The 23,861-nt window shown below is 42.4% G+C and overlaps 1 protein-coding gene across 6 annotated transcripts in view; it reads right to left on the bottom strand.

Annotated features, from left to right (window-relative positions):
* Positions 1-1,021: 1,021 nt before the first annotated feature.
* The window catches only part of LOC129824001 (nonsense-mediated mRNA decay factor SMG7-like), a 36,716-nt gene continuing 13,876 nt past the window's right edge, over positions 1,022-23,861 (bottom strand). For 4 of the 6 annotated variants that reach the window (XM_055883238.1, XM_055883239.1, XM_055883236.1 and 1 more), the window contains exons 19-24: positions 22,205-22,351; positions 21,400-21,486; positions 20,964-21,120; positions 7,486-7,656; positions 7,149-7,312; positions 1,022-3,005 (exon numbers count right to left, since the gene is read on the bottom strand). In XM_055883238.1, coding sequence (XP_055739213.1) covers positions 2,898-3,005; positions 7,149-7,312; positions 7,486-7,656; positions 20,964-21,120; positions 21,400-21,486; positions 22,205-22,351 — 834 coding nt within the window. In that variant the 3' untranslated portion in view covers positions 1,022-2,897. The remainder of the gene's footprint in view (positions 3,006-7,148; positions 7,313-7,485; positions 7,657-20,963; positions 21,121-21,399; positions 21,487-22,204; positions 22,352-23,861) is intronic. The other 2 variants (XM_055883240.1, XM_055883242.1) reach the window with 1 other exon arrangement.

Raw genomic sequence — 23,861 nt, forward strand, 5'->3', positions numbered from 1 at the left:
CCATACTAATATCAGAATACAGTATGAATGGAAATTGTATACACAAATGTATTGTACACACTTTTGTCCTGAATTGTGAGCTGTGGGGAAAGTAGACTTGGTGCACAAGATGATACCTTCTTAGAAACCATACATACAGTACATGATAGTCACAGAAAAATGACAGTCCAGTGAAAAGATAGGGAGAACATGGTTTACTTTATTTAAAGGCATAGCCGATTCCACCATTTCTGAATGTCTAGAGAAAGACGAAACACAAAAAGCTTAGAACACAAGCCCATTTCTGGATGACCCCCCCCCCGCCCTCCCCCTCCCACAGGTAAAAGGACTCCAACCTCGCTCCCCATAACCTGTGAAAGCATTTAGAATTCCAAATCCTCATGCAATTTCAAACTTTCAGTGATTCTCTCCTTGATATTGAACTTAAACTGGGACACAGTGCTTGATGTTGGTTGGTCAGCTGTGCAGGGAACTGTTAATAGCCGTCTGTCAGTTTTCATTGCCTGTAATGTCCCACAGGACTATTAGAAGTATGGAATGTTACAACTGCTCAAAGTGCAGGGTTCTTTTCCACAAACCTTAATGTGGTAAAACCAAAGCCACTGTTAGATGTGTCAGTTTATTAAGGATGCAGCAGAGGAGAGTCCACATGAATGCAGTAAATGGCAGGATGCTCAGAGCAGAGCACTTCTAACATTCTAGTGCGTTACCCCTCACTCCCTCTTCCGCCCATCTCGACAGCAAGAACTGGTAAGCTCAACACCACTGACAAATACCATTCATGATCCACACACATCTAACCACACATTTGAAATCAGAACCCCTTTACAATGAGCAGATACACAGCCAACTTTACAGCCCAGTTCCGCTCTAGCATTTATGTGCTGAATTCATATTATTATTATTTTTTTTAAATAGCTTCTGGCTGAATATGTCCCAACATTCAGTCCAATCTATTTATCTTTTCTTTTTAAATATCATTTTAATGTAACAGGAACAGCACAATCACACAAATTAGACATCATTTAAAGTTGGGTTTAATAAAATGTTCTCTACATGAAAATAAAAACATGTTTTTCCCCTCATACAAGATATTAAGTCTTTGTATACCCTTTAAATACAAAATGCCTTTTGCTGCCTAAACCATAGAGGGTACCAATGTATATAGTCATCATATTTCTAACCCTATCCAACAGTGACCCCTAGACTTAACTGGCCTCTAACCCTGTTCCTGGAGAGCCTCTCTTGGTCTGCTGATTGTCACTCAGTGCTTCAAGGATTTCATTATTTGGGGAAAAAGTCATTATCTGCCTTGGGCATTTCTGATTATCTGGCTTGGGCGTAACCCAAGTGACAGAAACTTAATACCAAACAATTAGTTCAGTTAGTTACACACCACAGAGGTATGTAAAAAGCTGAGCTATGACTTTAGACAAGCAAACCAAGCATGCAACTCTCCAGGGCCTAATATGCATTAATTCGATAACTGTTGTGATTATAGTAGTGGTTGTGAAAAGGTTAGCATAAATCAGTCTCTCTCTCCTGTTCTAAGCCAAGTAGGGGAGTCAGGGACTACACCTGCCCCCTGTCCCCCAGCCACAGCCCAGCCCAACTGTCTGTCTGATGGTCTGTGTCTCGCTTGGCTTGTGCCCCATATTGCTGAACCAGCAGCTTTGCTGGACCCGTTTGCTTGTTTCCATTACATGACAGTGCCAACCATGATAGTAATAATAAAATAAAAAACACTGACCAGGCACAAAGAGAGCCAATAAAGCTGCTTAAAACTATTAAAAGGCAGACCATGAACGAAATAAACAATTATGCAGATAAGCTAGAGTTACATTTTTACTCAAAGAAAGATGGGTAAAGAGAACATATTAACATCTACTTTCCCCATAAGCAGTAAACTATTGGACATAGTTACTCAGTATTTCATAAAGCTAAAACTGCTACGAACAAATCACAAAATACAGTATTTCTAATAATTGCAAATCTCTATTAGAGCTAATAATACTATCCCTACATCTATTTTCTCATCACCGTCTCAGTTTGATTCTTTTGTTTTTGAGCGAACGTTTGTGAAGTTTGTGAAGCGTTCCCATCATCCTCAACTGACCTGAAGATGCACCTCCCTCCTTGTAAAACCTTTACAGAAAGGAACAATCTGCAAACTGGAAAATCGCATCTATAGCATAATCTGCGTCTCATTTTCAAACGGTTCTGTGCACAGTATGATAGGCACGCTTTCCCCCCACTTTTTACCAACGACTGTGGCAATATAGCTGTTAACGCCTTCATTCGTTCATTCATAACCCGGCTACATCGCTCTCTGTTCGAGATAAAGAAAATGTTGTCAAGAATTCAGAAAGATCAGTCTTTCTTTTTTTCACCACCACATCTACCGTTTTAGGCCTACCTTGCCTTCCCAAAAACACCCCGCACCACCTTTAGGCTCCTCTCTTCTCCAGTAGGCAAATCAAAGACTGATAGTAAATCCACACCAAGAGCAGCTCAAGAATAGTTTTCAGAGACCAGATACATGGAATCCAAGTGAGATGGACTGAAGGATGGTTGTTTATTCCCACACTCTCCAGAGGAATTCAGGAGGTATGCATGGTGACTGGCTGTCAGAGGTTTTCAGTTTCCTCAATGTAAGAATCGTGCTCAGTGAGGTGGTGTGGGAGGTGCTTGCACGCCCTCGTTGCCATGGGAGGCACAGAGAGAGAGTGGAGAGTAGACTTGCACCAGTCCACCTCGTCAGCAGAAGGGTGTTTTGAGCCTGTTGGGTCATCGTTTCACCTTCCCCAGCCTCCATATGCCGGTAATTCCGATTTGGAGCTCGTTTCTTTTTTTTTACTTCATACTTCTTCACACAAGTGCTTCTGACTGCAGGCCCTTCAGTGTGGAGGGTTCATGGTGCCCCGGCCCCTCTGCTGCTTCTGCTGCATGAGGAGCTGCTCCAGGGCCGAAGGCCCCGGCTGCATCATGGAGCTAGACCAGATGGACTGGGGAGCACAGAGATAGATTGAAAAGGAATTAAAACAATATGGGCTGTGGCGGTCATTACATTTTGTAAGCCGGTTACGGTCATGCAAAAGACAGCCAGTCTCACGGTAATTTACAGTTAAATAAAAAACACGTTTAGCATCTCCAGGACTCCACTCACACAAGTCGCTGATGCACGGCTTTGGAACATCTACATTTTAAAAAGTCTTATAAAAATGTAATTGAATATACACCATCACAATAAATCTATTTATTTTAGGCAGGTCTAAACAAAGTTTATGATATGAAGAAATTGTATTTCAGAAGAACAGAGTATGAGTTTGCCTACTATATGTTATCTGGCTATGCTCCATGCCATAAGCTGTAGGCTTGTTCATTTTGCTGACAAAATATGCTAATAAGTCCTGTGGCATTATTTTATATTACATGATTTTATAGTAAGAAGATTATAATTGAACTTAGCTGAATAAAATAAAGGATATTTTTCCCATTCCAGAGCGAGAGTGCACATATGAAGTGGCTATGTTGAGAGTAAACGTCATCATTTGAAAAAGGGCCCTATACACTAGATTTAGAGTTATTTGGCAACTTTAGTTGTGAATGATACAAACCTTAGAAATCAAAAGATATTGGCTGCATGATGAGACTAAAAGCTTACGATCTGTTCCTTGCCTCAGGCGGCACACGCTGTTCGCTTATCATGTGATCATATTTTCACCCATCAGACTATCCTCAATTCAGTAATCTTTACAAATATCCCAAAATTGTTTCGATTTAGAATGGCCCATTATCAAATGGGCAGGAACAGGGGCAAGACATGTCATCTGTATGCACTCGAATAGCGAATGGAGGCCACTTTCCCGCTGGTACATTTTTCAGTCATGTCGGGTAGGCTACTCCGTTTATTAAGCTGTGCAAGAGGTGATGTTCTACCCAAACTCTGTATGCCATATGTTCTCCAACCCTGTTCCTGCAACTACCCAGTGCTTAAATATAAGAAACCAAGTTAAATCTGTTTGGGAAAATCAACAGTAACATGTTTTCACCAAAAAACAACAACATTTAATTAAACAGCCCCTCTGCAATCTGAAGAAAGGAACGAAGGAAAGAGGGGAGGAGAAGGAAATGCATGGTGGTGAGATATTCTGTAGCTAAAAGACAATGTGTCAGCCTATTCATTATGAAAATATTAGAAATGCCCTATTACTAGGCTATTCACAATCAAATACAAACTCACTATAACTGTTGGCTAACTCTGAATTTGTTGAATTTAGACTAGATCAATTATGTACCAAAGATATACTTTGTGTGTGTACACTACCGGTCAAAAGTTTTAGAACACCTACTCATTCAAGGGTTTTTCTTTTTACCATTTTCTAGAATAATAGTGAAGACATCAAAACTATGAAATAACACACATGGAATCATGCAGTAACCAAAAAAGTGTTAAACACAACCAAATATATTTTATATTTGAGATTCTTCAAATAGCCTCCCTTTGCCTTGACAGCTTTGCACACTCATGGTTCTCTCTCAACCAGCTTCACCTGGAATCCTTTTCCAACAGTCTTAAAGGAGTTCCTAAATATGCTGAGCACTTGTTGGATGCTTTTCCTTCACTCTGCGGTCTGACTCATCCCAAACCATCTCAATTGGGTTGAGGTTGGGGGATTGTTGAGGCCAGGTCATCTGATGCAGCACTCCATCACTCTCCTTCTTGGTCAAATAGCCCTTACACAGCCTGGCGGTATGATGGGTCATTGTCCTATTGAAAAACAAATGATAGTCCAACTAAGCGCAAACCAGCTGGGATGGCACATCGGTACAGAATGCTGTCGTAGCCATGCTGGTTAAGTTTGCCTTGAATTCTAAATAAATCCCACACAGTGTCACCTGCAAAGCACCCACACACCATCACACCTCCTCCTCCATGTCTTACGGTGGGAAATACACATACGTCTCACAAAGAGAGCGGTTGGAACCAAAAATCTAAAATTTGGACTCATCAGACCGATTTCCACTGGTCTAATGTCCACTGCTTGTGTTTCTTGGCCCAGGCAAGTTTCTTCGTGTCATTGAGGTCCTTTAGTAGTGGTTTCTCTGCAGCAATTCTTCTATGAAGGCCTGATTCACACAGTCTACTCTGAAAAGATGATGTGTGTTACTTGAACTCTGAATCATTTATTTGGGCTGCAATTTCTGAGGCTGGTAACTAATGAACTTATCCTCTGCAGCAGAGGTAACTCTGGGTCTTCCATTCCTCTGGGAGTCCTCATAAGAGCCAGTTTCATTATAGCGCTTGGTGGTTTGTGACTGCACTTGAAGAAACTTTAAAAGTTCTTGAAATGTTCCATATTGACTGACCTTCATGTCTTAAAGTAATGATGGGCTGTCTTTTCTCTCTGCTTATTTGAGCTGTTCTTTTACCAAATAGGGCTATCTTCTGTATACCCCCCCACCTTGTCACAACACAACTGTTTGGCTCAAACGCATTAAGAGGGAAATAAATTCCACAAATTAACATTTAACAAGGCACACCTGTTAATTGACATGCATTCCAGGTGACTACCTCATGAAGCTGGTTGAGAAAATGCCAAGAGCGTGCAAAGCTGTCAAAGGCAAAGGGTGGCTACTTTGAATTGAAAATATATTTGGATTTGTTTAACAGCCCTAGAATCAGGCTTTCATGGTCAAATTTCTCCATAGAAACCACTATTAAAGGACATGCTTGAGCCAAGAAACACGAGCAATGGATATTAGACCGGTGAAAATCTGTCCTTTGATCTGATGAGTCCAAATTTGATATTTTTGGTCCCAACCTCTGTCTTTTTGCAATACGCAGAGTAGGTGAACGGATGATCGCTGCATGTGTGGTTCCCACCGTGAAGCATGGAGGTGGTGGTGTGATGGTACCTCGCTGGTGACACGGTCAGTGATTTATTTAGATTAAGGCACACGTAACCAGCATGGATACCACAGCATTCTGCAGCGATACGCCATCCCATCTGGTTTCCGCTTAGTGAGATCATCATTTGTTTTTCAACAGGACAATGACCCAAAACACACCTCCAGGCTATATAAGGGCTATTTGACCAAGAAGGCGAGTGATGGAGTGCTGCATCAGATGACCTGGCCTTCACAATCACCCGACCTCAACCCAATTGAGATGGTTTGGGATGAATTGTACCGTGGAGTGAAGGAAAAGCAGCCAACAAGTGCTCAGCATATGTGGGAAGACCGTCAAGACTGTTGGAAAAACATTCCAGGTGAAGCTTGTAGTGAGAATGCCAAGAGTGTGCAAAGCTGTCATCAAGGCAAAGGGTGGCTACTTTGAAGAATCTTGAAAAAGAAAAGGAGAGCCGCACACTCTAGGAGCTCAGATGCAATAATTGAATAGCCTAATAACCAACATTTTGACAGACAAGCTGTCTTCATCAGGGTATAATGACACTAGTCACTAGTTTATAGTTTCAAAGGACATACTTTAAAGAATCTCAAATATATTTTGATATGTTTAACACTTTTTTGGTTACTACATGATTCCATATGTGTCATTTCATAGTTTTGATGTCTTCACTATTATTCAACAATGTAGAAGAGAGTAAAAATAAAAACTCCGGAATGAGTTGGCGTCCAAAAGTTTGACGAATGCATTTGCATTGACGTCAGATTGGTTAGAGGGACAATAGAGCCCTGAGTACCAGGCCATTTGGACCTGATGATCATTAGCAAGTTGGGTACTACCAGAGCATGTCCAAACTGCCTAAAGGGAGATTAACATGACTCAACAGTCACATGGAATTTTACTGCGGTCATGACTCATAACTGCCGGTGTGGCTGTAATACGGTCACCGCAACAGCCCTAGACAGGACCTAAAATACAGTTGGGGTGAAATAAGTGGCAATAACAGGTGACGTCACTTAATTCTAAATGACTAAAGGGGACTTAAATCCAGTAACTTTCCCTAAATTCAGATGTTATCCAGAAGTCTTGGTTGTTATATTCCTTGAATCACTAGGGAATAATCTTGTAATCCAGGAATTCTCAAACTGGGATTTCTTGAAAACTTGGGAATTTGTGGAAAGTTACCAGACTTACTTTTGCAACCCTAAAGGTAAGAAAGGTGTGTGTCGTGTGGTACCTTCAGACTGTCCAGGAGCACAGTGGAGGAGTCTTCCATTGGCAACTCCTGGGCGGCCCAGGAGCTGCTGGGGGCGTTCCCCTGGTGCCAGCTGTTCTCAGGGGTTCGGTGGTCTGAAGATGACGACGCAGCGGGCAGATAGTCCAGACCAAACCCACTCACAGCTACTTGACAAAAACAGAGATTCATTATATAAAACGCCATGACTTAAGAATAACACAAAATGTCTGGAAAAGGCTAAGTTGTTATACCAAACATGACATTCATTACATATATCAGTGGGTATAAGAGGTAGACGGATATAATTTATATATTTAGATTCATGAGGTTGACTTACGCGTCTTTTCCACCTTCCAGCGGTCGACCATCCTCCTGTCTCGGTTGTCGGGTGTTCCTATGGGGCCGAAGTTAGAGAAGGGGATGGAGCCATGGTTGTGCGTGGGTGGAGAAGAGGGTAAACTGCTTGGGTTGGAAGAATGGGGGGACTGGCTTGCTGGTGTAGAGTGGTCTGTTATGGAAATGGAAAAATATAATTATACTTACATGCAAATATGTCTTAATTTCTAACAGAATTTCTGCCTTTATAAAATGTTTTTCAATAAGATTATATTGAAATATTGACTCAGATGCTAAGGCCGGACAAAGTTGAATTACTCTTAAATGGATGGCCCGCCTTAATTTTCACCACCACCCGCAATTATTTACTTTTTTAAATATTTTTTTTAAAATCAGATGTTATTTTTTGGGCAATATATGCGGCGCTTTGTTTATAATGCACTGTCTTCTTGCCCTTGACGCTTTACCAAGTTGATGCGCAAGAGACCAAACAGACTCCGATTGGACAGTGAAACAAAGTGATGATACGCCACCGAGAACAGCTAGCATGTCCAGCAAAGTACATCGCCAGTGGCACTCTCACACTTCGTGCAGATCAGCAGCTCCACAATGATGTGATTGACTGTCTCCAAGGTGGGGGCTTTTCGTGGCAACCAGACGAGACAATTGAAGAAGGATGCGGTGAGCAAAGTTACTGGGCTCGAATTTAGTAAAACTTGCTCTATATAGATTGACGCTTCTAATTGGGCATGTTATAAACAAATATTTGTATTATTTATATTATTATTGTATGAACATTTTGTTACCGCCTACAGGAGATGCATTCAGGTAATGAACTCATTATTATACAACAACATTTTGATATGATTACAATTATGTCAATAAATTCAAGAATTAGATTTTTTTTGTTGTCTACTCTATACATCACAATGTAGGCAGCATTTTCACATTTGGATGAAAAGTGTGCCCAGAGTAAACTTCCTGCTACGCAGGCCCAAAAGCTAGAATATGCATATAATTAGTAGATTTGGATAGAAAACACTCTGAAGTTTCTAAAACTGTTTGAATGATGTCTGTGAGTATAACAGAATTCATATGGCAGGCAAAAACCTGAGAAAAAATCCAACCAGGAAGTGGGAAATCTGAGGTTTGTCGTTTTTCAACTCATTCCCTATTGAAGATACAGTGGGATATGGGTCATGTTGCACTTCCTAAGGCTTCCACTAGATGTCAATAGTCTTTAGAACCTTGTCGGATGCTTCTACTGTGAAGTGGGGCCGAATGAGAGGGGAATGAGTCAGGTCTGGCAGAATGCTTTGAGTTCGTGACGCTCGTTCACGTGAGAGCGAGCTCTGTTCCATTTGCTTTTCTGAAGACAAAGGAATTCTCCGGTTGGAACATTATTGAAGATTTATGTTAAAAACATCCTAAAGATTCATTCTATACTTAGTTTGACATGTTTCTACGGACTGTAATATTACTTTTCGTCTGAACTTTTGCCTGGACCTGCCTACGCGTCGTGAGTCTAGATTGTGTACTGAACGTGCGAACAACAAGGAGGAATTTGGACATAAATGGACAAGCATTTATTGTGGAACTGGGATTCCTGGGAGTGCATTCTGACGAAGATCATCAAAGTGAATATTTATAATGCCATTTCTGACTTATGTTGACTCCAACACGGCAGATATCTTCTTGGGTTGTGTTGGTCTCTGAGCGCTGTACTCAGATTATTGCATGGTTTGCTTTATCCATAAAGTTCTTTTCAAATCTGTCACAGTGGTTGCATTAACTTCTCTAGGATAGGGGGCAGCATTTTCACGTTTGGATGAAAAGCATACCCAAATTCAACTGCCAGCTACTCATCCCCAGAAGATAAGATATGCATATTGTTAGTAGATTTGGATAGAAACCACTCTGAAGTTTCTAAAACTTTTTGAATAACAATTTATTTACCAGGCGAAACCCCTAGGACAAACCATTCAGATTTTTTTTTTTTTTTTGAGGTCACTCTCTTTTCAATGGATTTTCATTGGGAATACAGATTTCTAATTGACCTTCTTGCAGTTCCTACCGCTTCCACTGGATGTCAACAGTCTTTAGAAATTGGTTGAGGGTTTTTCCTTTGTGTAATGAAGAAGTACAGCCATTTTGAATCAGGGTCACTTGAAGTATCCTGTTAGATAGAGGCGCGTGACCAGAAAGCATGCTACAGATTGTTTTAATCCTGTATTGAACACAGATCATCCAGTCTTCAATTTTATCGATTATTTACGTTAAAAAACACCTAAAGTTGTATTACAAAAGTAGTTTGAAATGTTTTGGCAAAGTTTACAGGTAACTTTTGAGATATTTTGTAGTCATGTTTCACGAGTTGGAACCGGTGTTTTTCTGGATCAAACTCGCCAAATAAATGGACATTTTGGATATATAATCGACGGAATTAATCGAACAAAAGGACCGTTTGTGATGTTTATGGGACATATTGGAGTGCCAGCAACAGAAGCTCGTCAAAGGTAAGGCATGAATTATACACTGCTCAAAAAAATAAAGGGAACACTTAAACAACACAATGTAACTCTAAGTCAATCACACTTCTGTGAAATCAAACTGTCCACTTCGGAAGCAACACTGATTGACAAGAAATTTCACATGCTGTTGTGCAAATGGAATAGACAAAAGGTGGAAATTAGGCAATTAGCAAGACACCCCCAAAAAAGGAGTGATTCTGCAGGTGGTGACCACAGACCACTTCTCAGTTCCTATGCTTCCTGGCTGATGTTTTGGTCACTTTTGAATGCTGGCGGTGCTCTCACTCTAGTGGTAGCATGAGACGGAGTCTACAACCCACACAAGTGGCTCAGGTAGTGCAGTTAATCCAGGATGGCACATCAATGCGAGCTGTGGCAAAAAGGTTTGCTGTGTCTGTCAGCTTAGTGTCCAGAGCATGGAGGCGCTACCAGGAGACAGGCCAGTACATCAGGAGATGTGGAGGAGGCCGTAGGAGGGCAACAACCGAGCAGCAGGACCGCTACTTCCGCCTTTGTGCAATGAGGAGCAGGTGGAGCACTGCCAGAGCCCTGCAAAATGACCTCCAGCAGGCCACAAATGTGCATGTGTCTGCTCAAACGTTCAGAAACAGACTCCATGAGGGTGGTATGAGGGCCCGACGTCCACAGGTGGGGGTTGTGCTTACAGCCCAACACCGTGCAGGACGTTTGGCATTTGCCAGAGAACACCAAGATTGGCAAATTCGCCACTGGCGCCCTGTGCTCTTCACAGATGAAAGCAGGTTCACACTGAGCACATGAGCACATGTGACAGAGTCTGGAGACGCCGTGGAGAACGTTCTGCTGCCTGCAACATCCTCCAGCATGACCGGTTTGGCGATGGGTCAGTCATGGTGTGGGGTGGCATTTCTTTGTGGGGCCGCACAGCCCTCCATGTGCTCGCCAGAGGTAGCCTGACTGCCAATAGGTACCGAGATGAGATCCTCAGACCCCTTGTGAGACCATATGCTGACACATGCACATTTGTGGCCTGCTGGGGGTCATTTTGCAGGGCGCTGGCAGTGCACCTCATTGCACAAAGGCGGAGGTAGCGGTCCTGCTGCTGGGTTGTTGCCCTCCTACGGCCTCCTCCACGTCTCCTGATGTACTGGCCTGTCTCCTGGTAGCGCCTCCATGCTCTGGACACTACGTTGACAGACACAGCAAACCTTTTTGCCACAGCTCGCATTGATGTGCCATCCTGGATGAACTGCACTACCTGAGCCACTTGTGTGGGTTGTAGACTCCGTCTCATGCTACCACTAGAGTGAGAGCACCGCCAGCATTCCAAAATGACCAAAACATCAGCCAGGAAGCATAGGAACTGAGAAGTGGTCTGTGGTCACCACCTGCAGAATCACTCCTTTTTTGGGGGTGTCTTGCTAATTGCCTATAATTTCCACCTTTTGTCTATTCCATTTGCACAACAGCATGTGAAATGTATTGTCAATCAGTGTTGCTTCCTAAGTGGACAGTTTGATTTCACAGAAGTGTGATTGATTTGGAGTTACATTGTGTTGTTTAAGTGTTCCCTTTATTTTTTTGAGCAGTGTATTTTTATTTCTGCGTTTTGTGTCGCACCTGCAGGGTTGAAATATGCTTATCTCTCTTTGTTTACAATGGTGCTACAGTGGGGCAAAAAAGTATTTAGTCAGCCACCAATTGTGCAAGTTCTCCCACTTAAAAAGATGAGAGAGGCCTGTAATTTTCATCATAGGTACACCAACTATGACAGACAAAATGAGAAGGAAAAAAATCCAGAAAATCACATTAGTATTTTTTATCAATTTATTTGCAAATTATGGTGGAAAATAATTATTTGGTCAATAACAAAAGTTTCTCAATACTTTGTTATATACCTTTTGTTGGCAATGACAGAGGTCAAACGTTTTCTCTAAGTCTTCACAAGGTTTTCACACACTGTTGCTGGTATTTTGGCCCATTCCTCCATGCAGATCTCCTCTAGAGCAGTGATGTTTTGGGGCTGTTGCTGGGCAACACAGACTTTCAACTCCCTCCAACGGTTTTCTATGGGGTTGAGATCTGGAGACTGGCTAGGCCACTCCAGGACCTTGAAATACTTCTTACGAAGCCGCTCCTTCGTTGCCCGGGCGGTGTGTTTGGGATCATTGTCATGCTGAAAGACCCAGCCACGTTTCATCTTCAATGCCCTTGCTGATGGAAGGAGGTTTTCACTCAAAATCTCACGATACATGGCCCCATTCATTCTTTCCTTTACACGGATCAGTCGTCCTGGTCCCTTTGCAGAAAAACAGCCCCAAAGCATGATGTTTCCACCCCCATGCTTCACAGTAGGTATGGTGTTCTTTGGATGCAACTCAGCATTCTTTGTCCTCCAAACACGACGAGTTGAGTTTTTACCAAAAAGTTATATTTTGGTTTCATCTGACCATATGACATTCTCCCAATCTTCTTCTGGATCATCCAAATAATCTCTAGCAAACTTCAGACGGGCCTGGACATGTACTGGCTTAAGCAGGGGGACACGTCTGGCACTGCAGGATTTGAGTCCCTGGCGGCGTAGTGTGTTACTGATGGTAGGCTGTTACTTTGGTCCCAGCTCTCTGCAGGTCATTCACTAGGTCCCCCTGTGTGGTTCTGGGATTTTTGCTCACCGTTCTTGTGATAATTTTGACCCCACAAGGTGAGATCTTACGTGGAGCCCCAGATCAAGGGAGATTATCAGTGGTCTTGTATGTCTTCCATTTCCTAATAATTGCTCCCAGAGTTGATTTCTTCAAACCAAGCTGCTTACCTATTGCAGATTCAGTCTTCCCAGCCTGGTGCAGGTCTACAATTTTGTTTCTGGTGTCCTTTGACAGCTCTTTGGTCTTGGCCATAGTGGAGTTTGGAGTGTGACTGTTTGAGGTTGTGGACAGGTGTCTTTTATACTGATAACAAGTTCAAACAGGTGCCATTAATACAGGTAACGAGTGGAGGACAGAGGAGCCTCTTAAAGAAGAAGTTACAGGTCTGTGAGAGCCAGAAATATTGCTTGTTTGTAGGTGACCAAATACTTATTTTCCACCATAATTTGCAAATCAATTCATTAAAATTCCTACAATGTGATTTTCTGGATTTTTTTCTCTCCTTTTGTCTGTCATAGTTGAGGTGTGCCTATGATGAAAATTACAGGCCTCTCATCTTTTTAAGTGGGAGAACTTGCACAATTGGTGGCTGACTAAATACTTTTTTGCCCCACTGTAACTCAGATAATAGCATCGTTTGCTTTCGCCGAAAAGCCTATTTGAATTCTGACATGTTGGCTGGATTCACAACCAGTGTTGCTTTAATTTGGTATCTTTCATGTGTGATTTAATGAAAGTTTGATTTTTATAGTATTTTATTTGAATTTGGCGCGCTGCATTTTCTCTGGCTTTTGGCCAAGTGAGACAGTAGCGTTGCGCCTAAACTAAGATTTTTGGATATAAATATGAACTTTACCGAACAAAACATACATGTATTGTGTAACATGAAGTCCTATGAGTATCATCTGATGAAGATCATCAAAGGTTAGTGATTCATTTTAACTCTATTTCTGCTTTTTGTTACTCCTCTCTTTGGCTAGAAAAATGGCTGTGTTTTTCTGTGGCTATGTACTGAGCTAACATAATCGCAAGGTGTGCTTTCGCCGTAAATCCTTTTTGAAATCAGACACCTTGGCTGGATTAATGAGAAGTTTATCTTTAAAATGGTGTATAATACTTGTATGTTTTGAATTATGAGATTTCTGTTGTTTTGAATTTGGCGCCCTGCAATTTCACTGGCTGTTGGTTAGGTGGGACACTACCGTCCCACATATCCCAGAGAAGTTTATCTTTAAATCTGTGAATAACACTTGTATCTTTTATTAATGTTTATTATGAGTATTTCTGTGATTTGATGTGGATCTGTGCAAATTCACGGGATGTTTTGGAGGCAAAGCCAAATGTAAACTGAGGTTTTTGGATATAAATATGAACTTGATCGAACAAAACATACATGTATTGTGTAACATGAAGTCCTATGAGTATCATCTGATGAAGATCAAAGGTTAGTATTCATTTTAACTCTATTTCTGCTTTTTGCGACTCGTCTCTTTGGTTGGAAAATCGCTGTATGCTTTCTGTAAATAGTTGCTGACCTAACATAATGATGTGTTCTGCTTTTGCCGAAAAGCTTTTTTGAATTCGGACACTGTGGTTGGATTAACGAGAATTTTATCGTTAAAATGGTGTCTAATACTTGTATGTTTGAGAAAATTGAATTATGAGATTTCTGTTGATTGAATTTGGCGCCCTGCAATTTCATTGGCTGTTGGCGAGGGGTTCCACTAGCCAGTCCTAGACAGGTTAAATGACGAGATTGGATTGCACTTTTTCCAGTGTTAGATTCATTTGACCTAATTCGAATGATTGCCCTTTATTAACAATGGCATATTTTTCCGAGAAAAGGTAGCCTATGATAGGCCTTTTTTCTACTTCCGGCGCCAACAGAGATGGCCGCCTCGCTTCGCGTTCCTAGGAAACTATGCAGTATTTTGTTTTTATACGTGTTATTTCTTACATTGGTACCCCAGGTAATCTTAGGTTTCATTACATACAGTCGGGAGGAACTACTGAATATAAGAGCAACGTCAACTCACTATCATTACGACCAGGAATATGACTCTCCCGAATCCTGTGTTTTGCCTTCCACCCAGTACAATGGATCTGATCCCAGCCGGCGACCCTAAACAACGACGCCGTAAAAGGAGCAAACGAAGCGGTCTTCTGGTTAGGCTTCGGAGACGGGCACATCGCGCTCCAATCCCTAGCATACTACTCGCCAATGTCCAGTCTCTTGACAACAAGGTTGATGAAATCCGAGCAAGGGTAGCATTCCAGAGAGACATCAGAGACTAACGTTCTTTGCTTCACGGAAACATGGTTCACTCGAGAGACGCTAACGGAGTCGGTGCAGCCAGCTGGTTTCTTCACGCATCGCGACGACAGAAACAAACATCTATCTGGTAAGAAGAGGGGCGGGAGGGGGGGTATGCCTTATGATCAATGAGACGTGGTGTGATCATAACAACATACAGGAACTCAAGTAATTCTGTTCACCTGACTTAGAGTTCCTCACAATCAAATGTCGACCGCATTATCTACCAAGGGAATTCTCTTCGATTATAATCACAGCCGTATATATTCCCCCCCAAGCAGACAGATGGCCCTGAACGAACTTTATCTGACTCTATGTAAACTGGAAACCACACACCCTGAGGCTGCATTCATCGTAGCTGGGGATTTTAACAAGGCTAATGTGAAAACAAAACTCCCTAAATTCTATCAGCATATCGATTGTGCTACCAGGGCTGGTAAAACCCTGGATCATTGTTATTCTAACTTCCGCGACTCATATAAGGCCCTCCCCCGCCCTCCTTTCAGAAAAGCTGACCACGGCTCCATTTTGTTGCTTCCAGCCTACAAACAGAAACTAAAACAAGAAGCTCCAGCGCTCAGGTCTGTTCAACGCTGGTCCGACCAATCTGATTCCACGCTTCAAGACTGCTTCGATCACGTGGATTGGGATATGTTCCGCATTGCGTCCAACAACAACATTGACGAATACGCTGATTCGGTGAGTGAGTTCATTAGAAAGTGCATCGGCAACGTAATACCCACAGCAACAATTAAAACATTCCCAAAACAGAAACCGTGGATTGATGGCAGCATTCGCGTGAAACTGAAAGCGCGAACCACTGCTTTTAACCAGGGCAAGGTGACCGGAAACATGACCGAATACAAACAGTGTAGCTATTCCCTCCGCAAGGCAATCAAACAAGCTAAGTGCCAGTATAGAGAGAAAGTAGAGTCGCAAATCAACAGCTTAGACACAAGAGGTATGTGGCAGGGTCTACAGTCAATCACGGATTACAAAAAGAAACCAGCCTCGTCGCGGACCAGGATGTCTTGCTCCCAGACAGACTAAATAACTTTTTTGCTCGCTTTGAGGACAATACAGTGCCACGGCCCGCTACCAAAACCTGCGGGCTCTCCTTCACTACAGCCGAGGTGCGTAAAACATTTAAACGTGTTAACCCTCGCAAGGCTGCAGGCCCAGACGGCATTCCCAGCCGCGCCCTCAGAGCATACACAGACCCACCCGCTGACTGGTGTGTTTACGGACATATTCAATCAATCCTTATCCCAGTCTGCTGTTCCCACATGCTTCAAGAGGGCCATCATTGTTCCTGTTCCCAAGAAAGCTAAGGTAACTGAGCTAAACGACTACCGCCCTGTAGCACTCACTTCCGTCATTATGAAGTGCTTTGAGAGACTAGTCAAGGACCATATCACCTCCACCCTAGACCCACTCCAATTTGCTTACCGACTGAATAGGTCCACAGACGACGCAATCGCAACCACACTGCCCTAACCCATCTGGACAAGAGGAATACCTATGTGAGAATGCTGTTCATGCTGTTCAACAGCTCAGCATTTAACACCATAGTACCATCCAAACTCATCATCAAGCTCGAGACCATGGGTCTCGACCCCGCCCTGTGCAACTGGGTACTGGACTTCCTGACGGGCCGCCCCCAGGTGGTGAGGGTAGGTAACAACATCTCCACCCCGCTGATCCTCAACACTGGGGCCCCACAAGGGTGCGTTCTGAGCCCTCTCCTGTACTCCCTGTTCACCCACGACTGCGTGGCCATGCACGCCTCCAACTCAATCAACTCAATCGAGGTGAGGGCCCTCGGAGTGTGGTGTCAGGAAAATAACCTCACACTCAACGTCAACAAAACAAAGGAAATGATTGTGGACTTCAGGAAACAGCAGAGGGAGCACCCTCCTCCAGGACACCTACACCACCCGATGTCACAGGAAGGCCATAAAGATCATCAAGGACAACAACCACCCGAGCCACTGCCTGTTCACCCCGCTATCATCCAGAAGGCGAGGTCAGTACAGGTGCATCAAAGCAGGGACCGAGAGACTGAAAAACAGCTTCTATCTCAAGGCCATCAGACTGTTAAACAGCCATCACTAACATTGAGTGGCCGCTGCCAACATACCGACTCAACTCCAGCCACTTTAATAAATGGGAATTGATGGAAATTATGTAAAAATGTATCACTAGCCACTTTAAACAATGCCAATTAATATAATGTTTACATACCCTACATTACTCATCTCATATGTATATGTATATACTGTACTCTATATCATCTACTGCATCTTGCCATCTTTATGTAATACATGTATCACTAGCCACTTTAAACAATGCCACTTAATATAATGTTTACATACCCTACATTACTATTCTCATATGTATATACTGTACTCTATACCATCTACTGCATCTTGCCTACGCCGTTCTGTACCATCACTCATTCATATATCTTTATGTACATCTTTATCTTTATGTATTCTTTATCCCTTTACACTTGTGTGTATAAGGTAGTAGTTGTGGAATTGCTAGGTTAGATTACTCGTTGGTTATTACTGCATTGTCGGAACTAGAAGCACAAGCATTTCGCTACACTCGCATTAACATCTGCTAACCATGTGTATGTGACAAATACATTTGATTTGATTTATATTTTTATTGTCTTCATTTGAAGGCTATACAATTAAGTAGATTAATTCTCCAATCATTTTTTAATATGATTGCACTACTGCATTTTATTTATACTAATGAGTTATATGTACACTAGATGAGTCCCAGGGGTGCTGTTTTGAAGCCACAATGCCTCCATCTTGGAACTCCCCCACCATTGGAAGCGATAGAAATGCATTTATTAATATCTACATTTTCAATATTGCATTCTATTATACATCCTATGTGAATAATGTTCATTAATGTTAATTTGTGTATTAATTATAATCTGATAAATTAAGCTGAAATGTATATTTTCTATTGTTCATGTCCATATAGCCTGGACATTCATTACCCAATTATCAAAAGCACTCTGATATATGGATCCCCATCAAGAGAAGTTCAAAGAGAGAGGTTTAGCCATACCAGACAGATTCCTGCAATTACCACAAGGACTTGGATCCTACAACAGATAACAGGAAACACGACAGAAGGAACCAAAACAAAGTCAAGATCAGCTTTGGGATCATTGCAGTCAGCTCTAGCTCAATATCCCAGCCCTGGGCACACCAGAATCACTTCACAGGTATTTTAATGAATGTATTGTGTAATATCATTATTTTAATAAATGTATTGTCTATATCAATTAAGTTTGATTCTGTATGTAAAACATACTGTGTCTGATATTGTAAAATGTCCCCATTTATTCAGGAAATGTAAACATTTATTTTCAAAGTGTAAGCTTTCAATTTTAAACCTGAACTAAAATTCCTTGTTCACATTAGATAACACATCTCAGATCCCAGAGAAGATGCAGTGCATCTGAGAAGATGTTCCAAGACGGCGGTAGCAGTGCAGACGTGTTTTTTTTTGTATTTTTCGCATACATTTCAATTCTATTTTCATTCTCTTTTTCATTTTAAATCAATTATACCTTCCATTAACCTGCCTCACCCAATGTGTTACAGAACCGCTATTTTGTTTTTTGACCTTATAGCCAGAACCACCTAGCCATCAAAGCTAACCAGCTAATTAGCTACTAGCTATTTAGTCATTGTTAGCCACTGCTAGCAGCCTTTACCTTCTGCACAGATACCAGCCCTTTTTAGCCTGGATAATACTTGCCAGCTTACCAGTATGGGACTGTTTCTCCACTACAACGCTGGATTCCTGCCGTAAACCCTGGACCATTACTCCTGATCTTCACAGCTAGCTAGCTGCCACCGAGTGACCCAGTACCGAAGCTAGCCCTGAGCCAGGCCAGGCCCACCTCCCGGCTTACTCAGTTGTTCACCCGGACTCCACCCAAACACGGCTAGAATCCAATACTCCACCGGATGCTTGCCGAAAGCTCTGGACCTTGGCACCGGATCACCGCTGCTCCCGAGTGGCTAACGCCCCTGCCCCGAAGCTAGCACCAGTTAGCCACATCTCCCGGCTAGCAAACTAAATTACTACAACACCTCTTTCGCCATCTGGCTTTGATCCTTTGTTGACACGGCGCCCCACCCCACCACCACGACTGGTCTGCCGACGGATACTCCATCCGCTGTGCTTTCAACTGGCCTCTGTCGGACGTCGGAGCAGATGCTTCTACTAGCCCCGGGCTGCTAATTTTAAATGCCGTGTCGCCCACGTGCTAACATAGTAGCGACTACTCTGCGACTTCCCTGTTCCATCTATTGCTGTCCCCTGGACCCTATGATCACTTGGCTACATAGCTGATGCCAGCCCAGAACTCAGGCCCTATGTGTAGATAACCGACCCTCTCTGCCCATTCATTGCCATTTTACCTGTTGTTGTTGTCTTAGCTGTTACCTGTTGTCTTAGCTAGCTCTCCCAATCAACACCTGTGATTGCTTTATGTCTCTCTTAAATGTCAATATGCCTTGTATACTGTTGTTTAGGGTAGTTATCATTGTTTTAGTTACAATGGAACCCTTAGTTCCACTCATCATAACTCCTTTGTCCCACCTCCCACACATGCGGTGACCTCATCCAGTATAACCAGCATGTCCAGAGATGCAACCCCTCTTATCACTCAGTGCCCTGGGCCTACCTCCGCTGTACCCGCACCCCCCCATACCGGTCTGCACATTATGCCCTGAATCTATTCTACCACGCCCAGAAATCTACTCCTTTGATTCTTTGTGCCCAACGCTCTAGACTACCTGTTTTGATAGCCTTTAGCCGTACCCTCATCCTACTCCTGCTCAGGTGCGTGTCCCCAGGCACCCTCATTTGTTGACTTCTGTGATCGAAAAAGCCTTGGTTTCATGCATGTTAACATCCGAAGCCTCCTCCCTAAGTTTGTTTTACTCACTGCTTTAGCACACTCCGCCAACCCTGATGTCCTTGCCATGTCTGATTTTTTACAAGTGGTTCAGAGATTTACAAAGAAGACAATCCATATCACGAGCAGATAGTTGCTTTCAAGGGGCTAAACTGTGGAATGTAAGTGGAGACGCAGTATTATTCAACAATCAGAGTCGTTCCCAGATGTGTGTCCATTGTGGATGTCCAGATGTTCTTGAGGGGAAAGAGGTGGTGAAGCTCAAACAACAATTCCAACCGTCAGGCCAATGAGCCCAGTGTGTAAGCAAGAAGGAAAGCAGTTCATTACGAGAGCTCCAATAAATCTTAAAAAGAAATGAACACCCTAGAGACCAGAATAAACAAGAAATAAAGCACAAAACAGACCGTGCTGTTGAACAGTAAAAAGCAGCAGGTGATTGCGCTATTGCCTATGATCACAGAACATTGTCCGTAATTTTTTATTTCCAGACGAGTCTACATGTTGAATCGCCATGGTTTGTTGACACCCAGTAGGTGATCTACTGCATACGGCCAACATTAGTTACGGTGTCTTGTGAAGATGTTCTAGATTTTTAGAGTTATTTTTATTTTCTATCAGGAATAAAGAAAAATTAGAGTTGTCATTGCGTTTCATTTCTCATGGTTATAACACTAACATCTGTATTCTTTTAAGCCCTTCCAAGCCGACCCGGAGCCGGTTGCGGCGCACCACCGACGGAGGAAATGCGCCCGGCTGTAAGTTTTCACATGGAATAATATAACTCTTGAAGCTCGCATTCGGCCCAGAGCCTGTACAAAATGCCCAGGACAATGTGGTAAAGTACTGTTATCCCTTATCCACTTAATGTTTGTCTTGTTTTTTTTTTTGCTCGCTCGCCTCACTTTTCTCAGTGGAAAATCCATTAAAACAGTGAATCAACTTTGTCTGGCCTAAGCGTGTTAATTAACACTAACAAGGGTGCTGTTGTGATGTTTATGGACAGCTTGGTGTGAAAAGTGGGGGAAAGAAGAGAGCGGAGGCAGGTACCTGAGCTGGCGGGAAGGGATGGGGACCATGGAGTTCCTTCAAACAGGGAGTAGAGAGAAGGTTCCTGGTGAAGCATGGGAGTGTCGGACTTGGGGTTGGGAGCCATGTTCTTCCCATAGGCCTGGCTAAAAATGCTGTTGTTTTGATAGGAACTCTCCTAAACCAATTACAAAAATACACAATTAGACCTTTGTCATACGATCAAATGCCAGTCACACATACCCCTTTAGTTAACATTAAACATGGCATTTAAAACCCAACTGGTATTTCAGAGCAAATATCCTTAAAAAGAAGCTCAGTGAGACTATATTAACAAATCTGTCTCAGAGTGACCTTAAACCACTGCATGTGAGATGCTGCAGACATTTTGATTTTCAACAAACAGCAGTCAAAACAAGTCTAGAGGCAGGGTGGAGCTTTTCCCATGCATACGGACCTGAATTGGGAACCCAGATAAGGGCATGAGAGAAGACGACTGGCCAATCACCTCAGAGCCACTTTCCATTCTTGACTGATTTGGCAACTATAGGAGAGAGTTGGGGAAAACAGTTACAGTATCAGATGTGTTAACTAATAGCTTCTGATGAATGTCATTTATTCCATCAGCACATTCTCCCAAGTCGACACTGCAGGTGTTTGTTTGTATGTTTGCTATTAATACTGATAGGGTTGCAATTTACACAACATGTAATCCCTGTTACAGTTTGTTCAACCTGATCATGTACAAAAAGCCTGTTTCTCTCATTGTGGATAATGTAGGAATGCCTACAACATTTTACAGGAATCATGCATTGCAACATACACAACATTTAGCCTAATCCTCTAGAAATGCACAGTGACTGCTCAGAGGTACTGGGTCTATTTCTGTTAACATAGAATAAGGAACAAAACCACACAATCATATCAACACTAGCCTGGAAAAATATACGTACACATTCTGAACTCTTATTTAACATATAAGCCTTACATTATTTAAATGAGCCATAACCCTCCCACTCAACTATTCTACTCACATCCCAGACAATTCTGCTTAAAACTAATTGTGAAGGTGAATCTGGGCCTGTATTCATAAAGCGCCTCATGAGTACTGACCCTGAATCAGGTCCCCCCCCCATCCATGTAATCTTACTCATTATGTTCTAAAACTGATCCTAGATCAGCAGGCTTTATGAATACGTGTCCTGATGTTTAACATGCTGGTTAAGCCAGGGGGATTGCATTAAGAGAAATTAACTACGTACAAATATATTTCGTCCTGGAGCAGTACTAAGAGGGCCAGCCAAGGCCTGGTAGAAACCATGAGGCTTAGTAAAGGACAGCTCTTCCTCCTCCTCAAAATCTGATATACTTTTTAACAGGTCTGGAGGCAGAAGAGGGGAGCTCTTGTCCTAGTGAGAGAATGAAGCAAAAAAGGATGGAAGGAAAAAAGAAAGAAACAGAAAAGGTAAGCCAGTAAGAAATAGGTTGGCAAAGGGATAAGTTAGCCAAAGATGTGGAGAAGCCAGTAAAAAAGGTAGTAAAAAGACAGGCCTAGTTTTCCAAAGATACAGAAATACTTTACACCAAGCCCTGTCGTCACACTGGGTTTATGAGTCTAATTTACCAAAGGTATTATATAAGCTCATACATTGCAGTTGGAGTTGTTCAAGCATAACAATTTGACACCAATATAAGATGCTGGAGATTAATCATACAACCAGATAGTATTACAATTTTCAAATTCCTTCCTAGTCAAGTCGACCACCTTAGAAAAAATGAAAATGAGGCTAAAACAGAAGTGGGAGGAACCTGCAAGCATTATGTCACACTACATAAGAACATACAGTTAAAGTCGGAAGTTTACATACACTTAGGTTGGAGTGATTAAAACTCATTTTTCAACCACTCCACAAATTTCTTGTGAACAAACTATAGTTTTGGCAAGTCGGCTAGGACATCTACTTTGTGAATGACACAAGTAATTTTTCCAACTATTGTTTACAGACAGATTATTTCACTTATAATTCACTGTATCACAATTCCAGTGGGTGGGTCAGAAGTTTACATACACGAAGTTGACTGTGCCTTTAAACAGCTTGGAAAATTCCAGAAAATGATGTCATGGCTTTAAAAGCTTCTGATAGGCAAATTGACATCATTTGAGTCAATTGGAGATGTACCTGTGGTTGTATTTCAAGGCCTACCTTCAAACTCAGTGCCTCTTTGCTTGACATCATGGGAAAATCAAAAGAAATCTGCCAAGACCTCAGAAAAAAAAAAAAATGTAGACCTCCACAAGTCTGGTTCATCCTTGGGAGCAATTTCCAAATACCACGTTCATCTGAACAAACAATAGTACGCAAGTATACACACAATGGGACCACGCAGCCATCATACCGCTCAGGAAGGAGACGCGTTCTGTCTCCTAGAGATGAACGTAAGTTGGTGCAAAAAGTGTAAATCAATCCCAGAACAACAGTAAAGGACCTTGTGAAGATGCTGGAGGAAACAGGTACAAAAGTATCTATATCCACAGTAAAACGAGTCCTATATCGACATTACCTGAAATACCGAACAGCAATGAAGAAGCCACTGCTCCAAAACAGCCATAAAAAAGCCAGACTACGGTTTGCAACTGCACATGGGGACAAAGATCGTACGTTTTGGAGAAATGTCCTCTGGTCTGATGAAACAAAAATAGAACTGTTTGGCCATAATGACCATCGTTATGTTTGGAGGAAAAAGGGGGAGGCTTGCAAATCGAAGAACACCATCCCAACCGTGAAGCACGGGGGTGGCAGCATCATGTTGTGTGGGTGCTTTGCTGCAGGAGGGTCTGGTGCACTTCACAAAATAGATGTCACCGTGAGGAAGGAAAATTATGTGGATATATATTGAAGAAACATCTCAAGACATCAG

Source organism: Salvelinus fontinalis, chromosome 26, assembly GCF_029448725.1.
Source record: "Salvelinus fontinalis isolate EN_2023a chromosome 26, ASM2944872v1, whole genome shotgun sequence".
Classification (NCBI taxonomy): Eukaryota; Metazoa; Chordata; class Actinopteri; order Salmoniformes; family Salmonidae; genus Salvelinus; species Salvelinus fontinalis.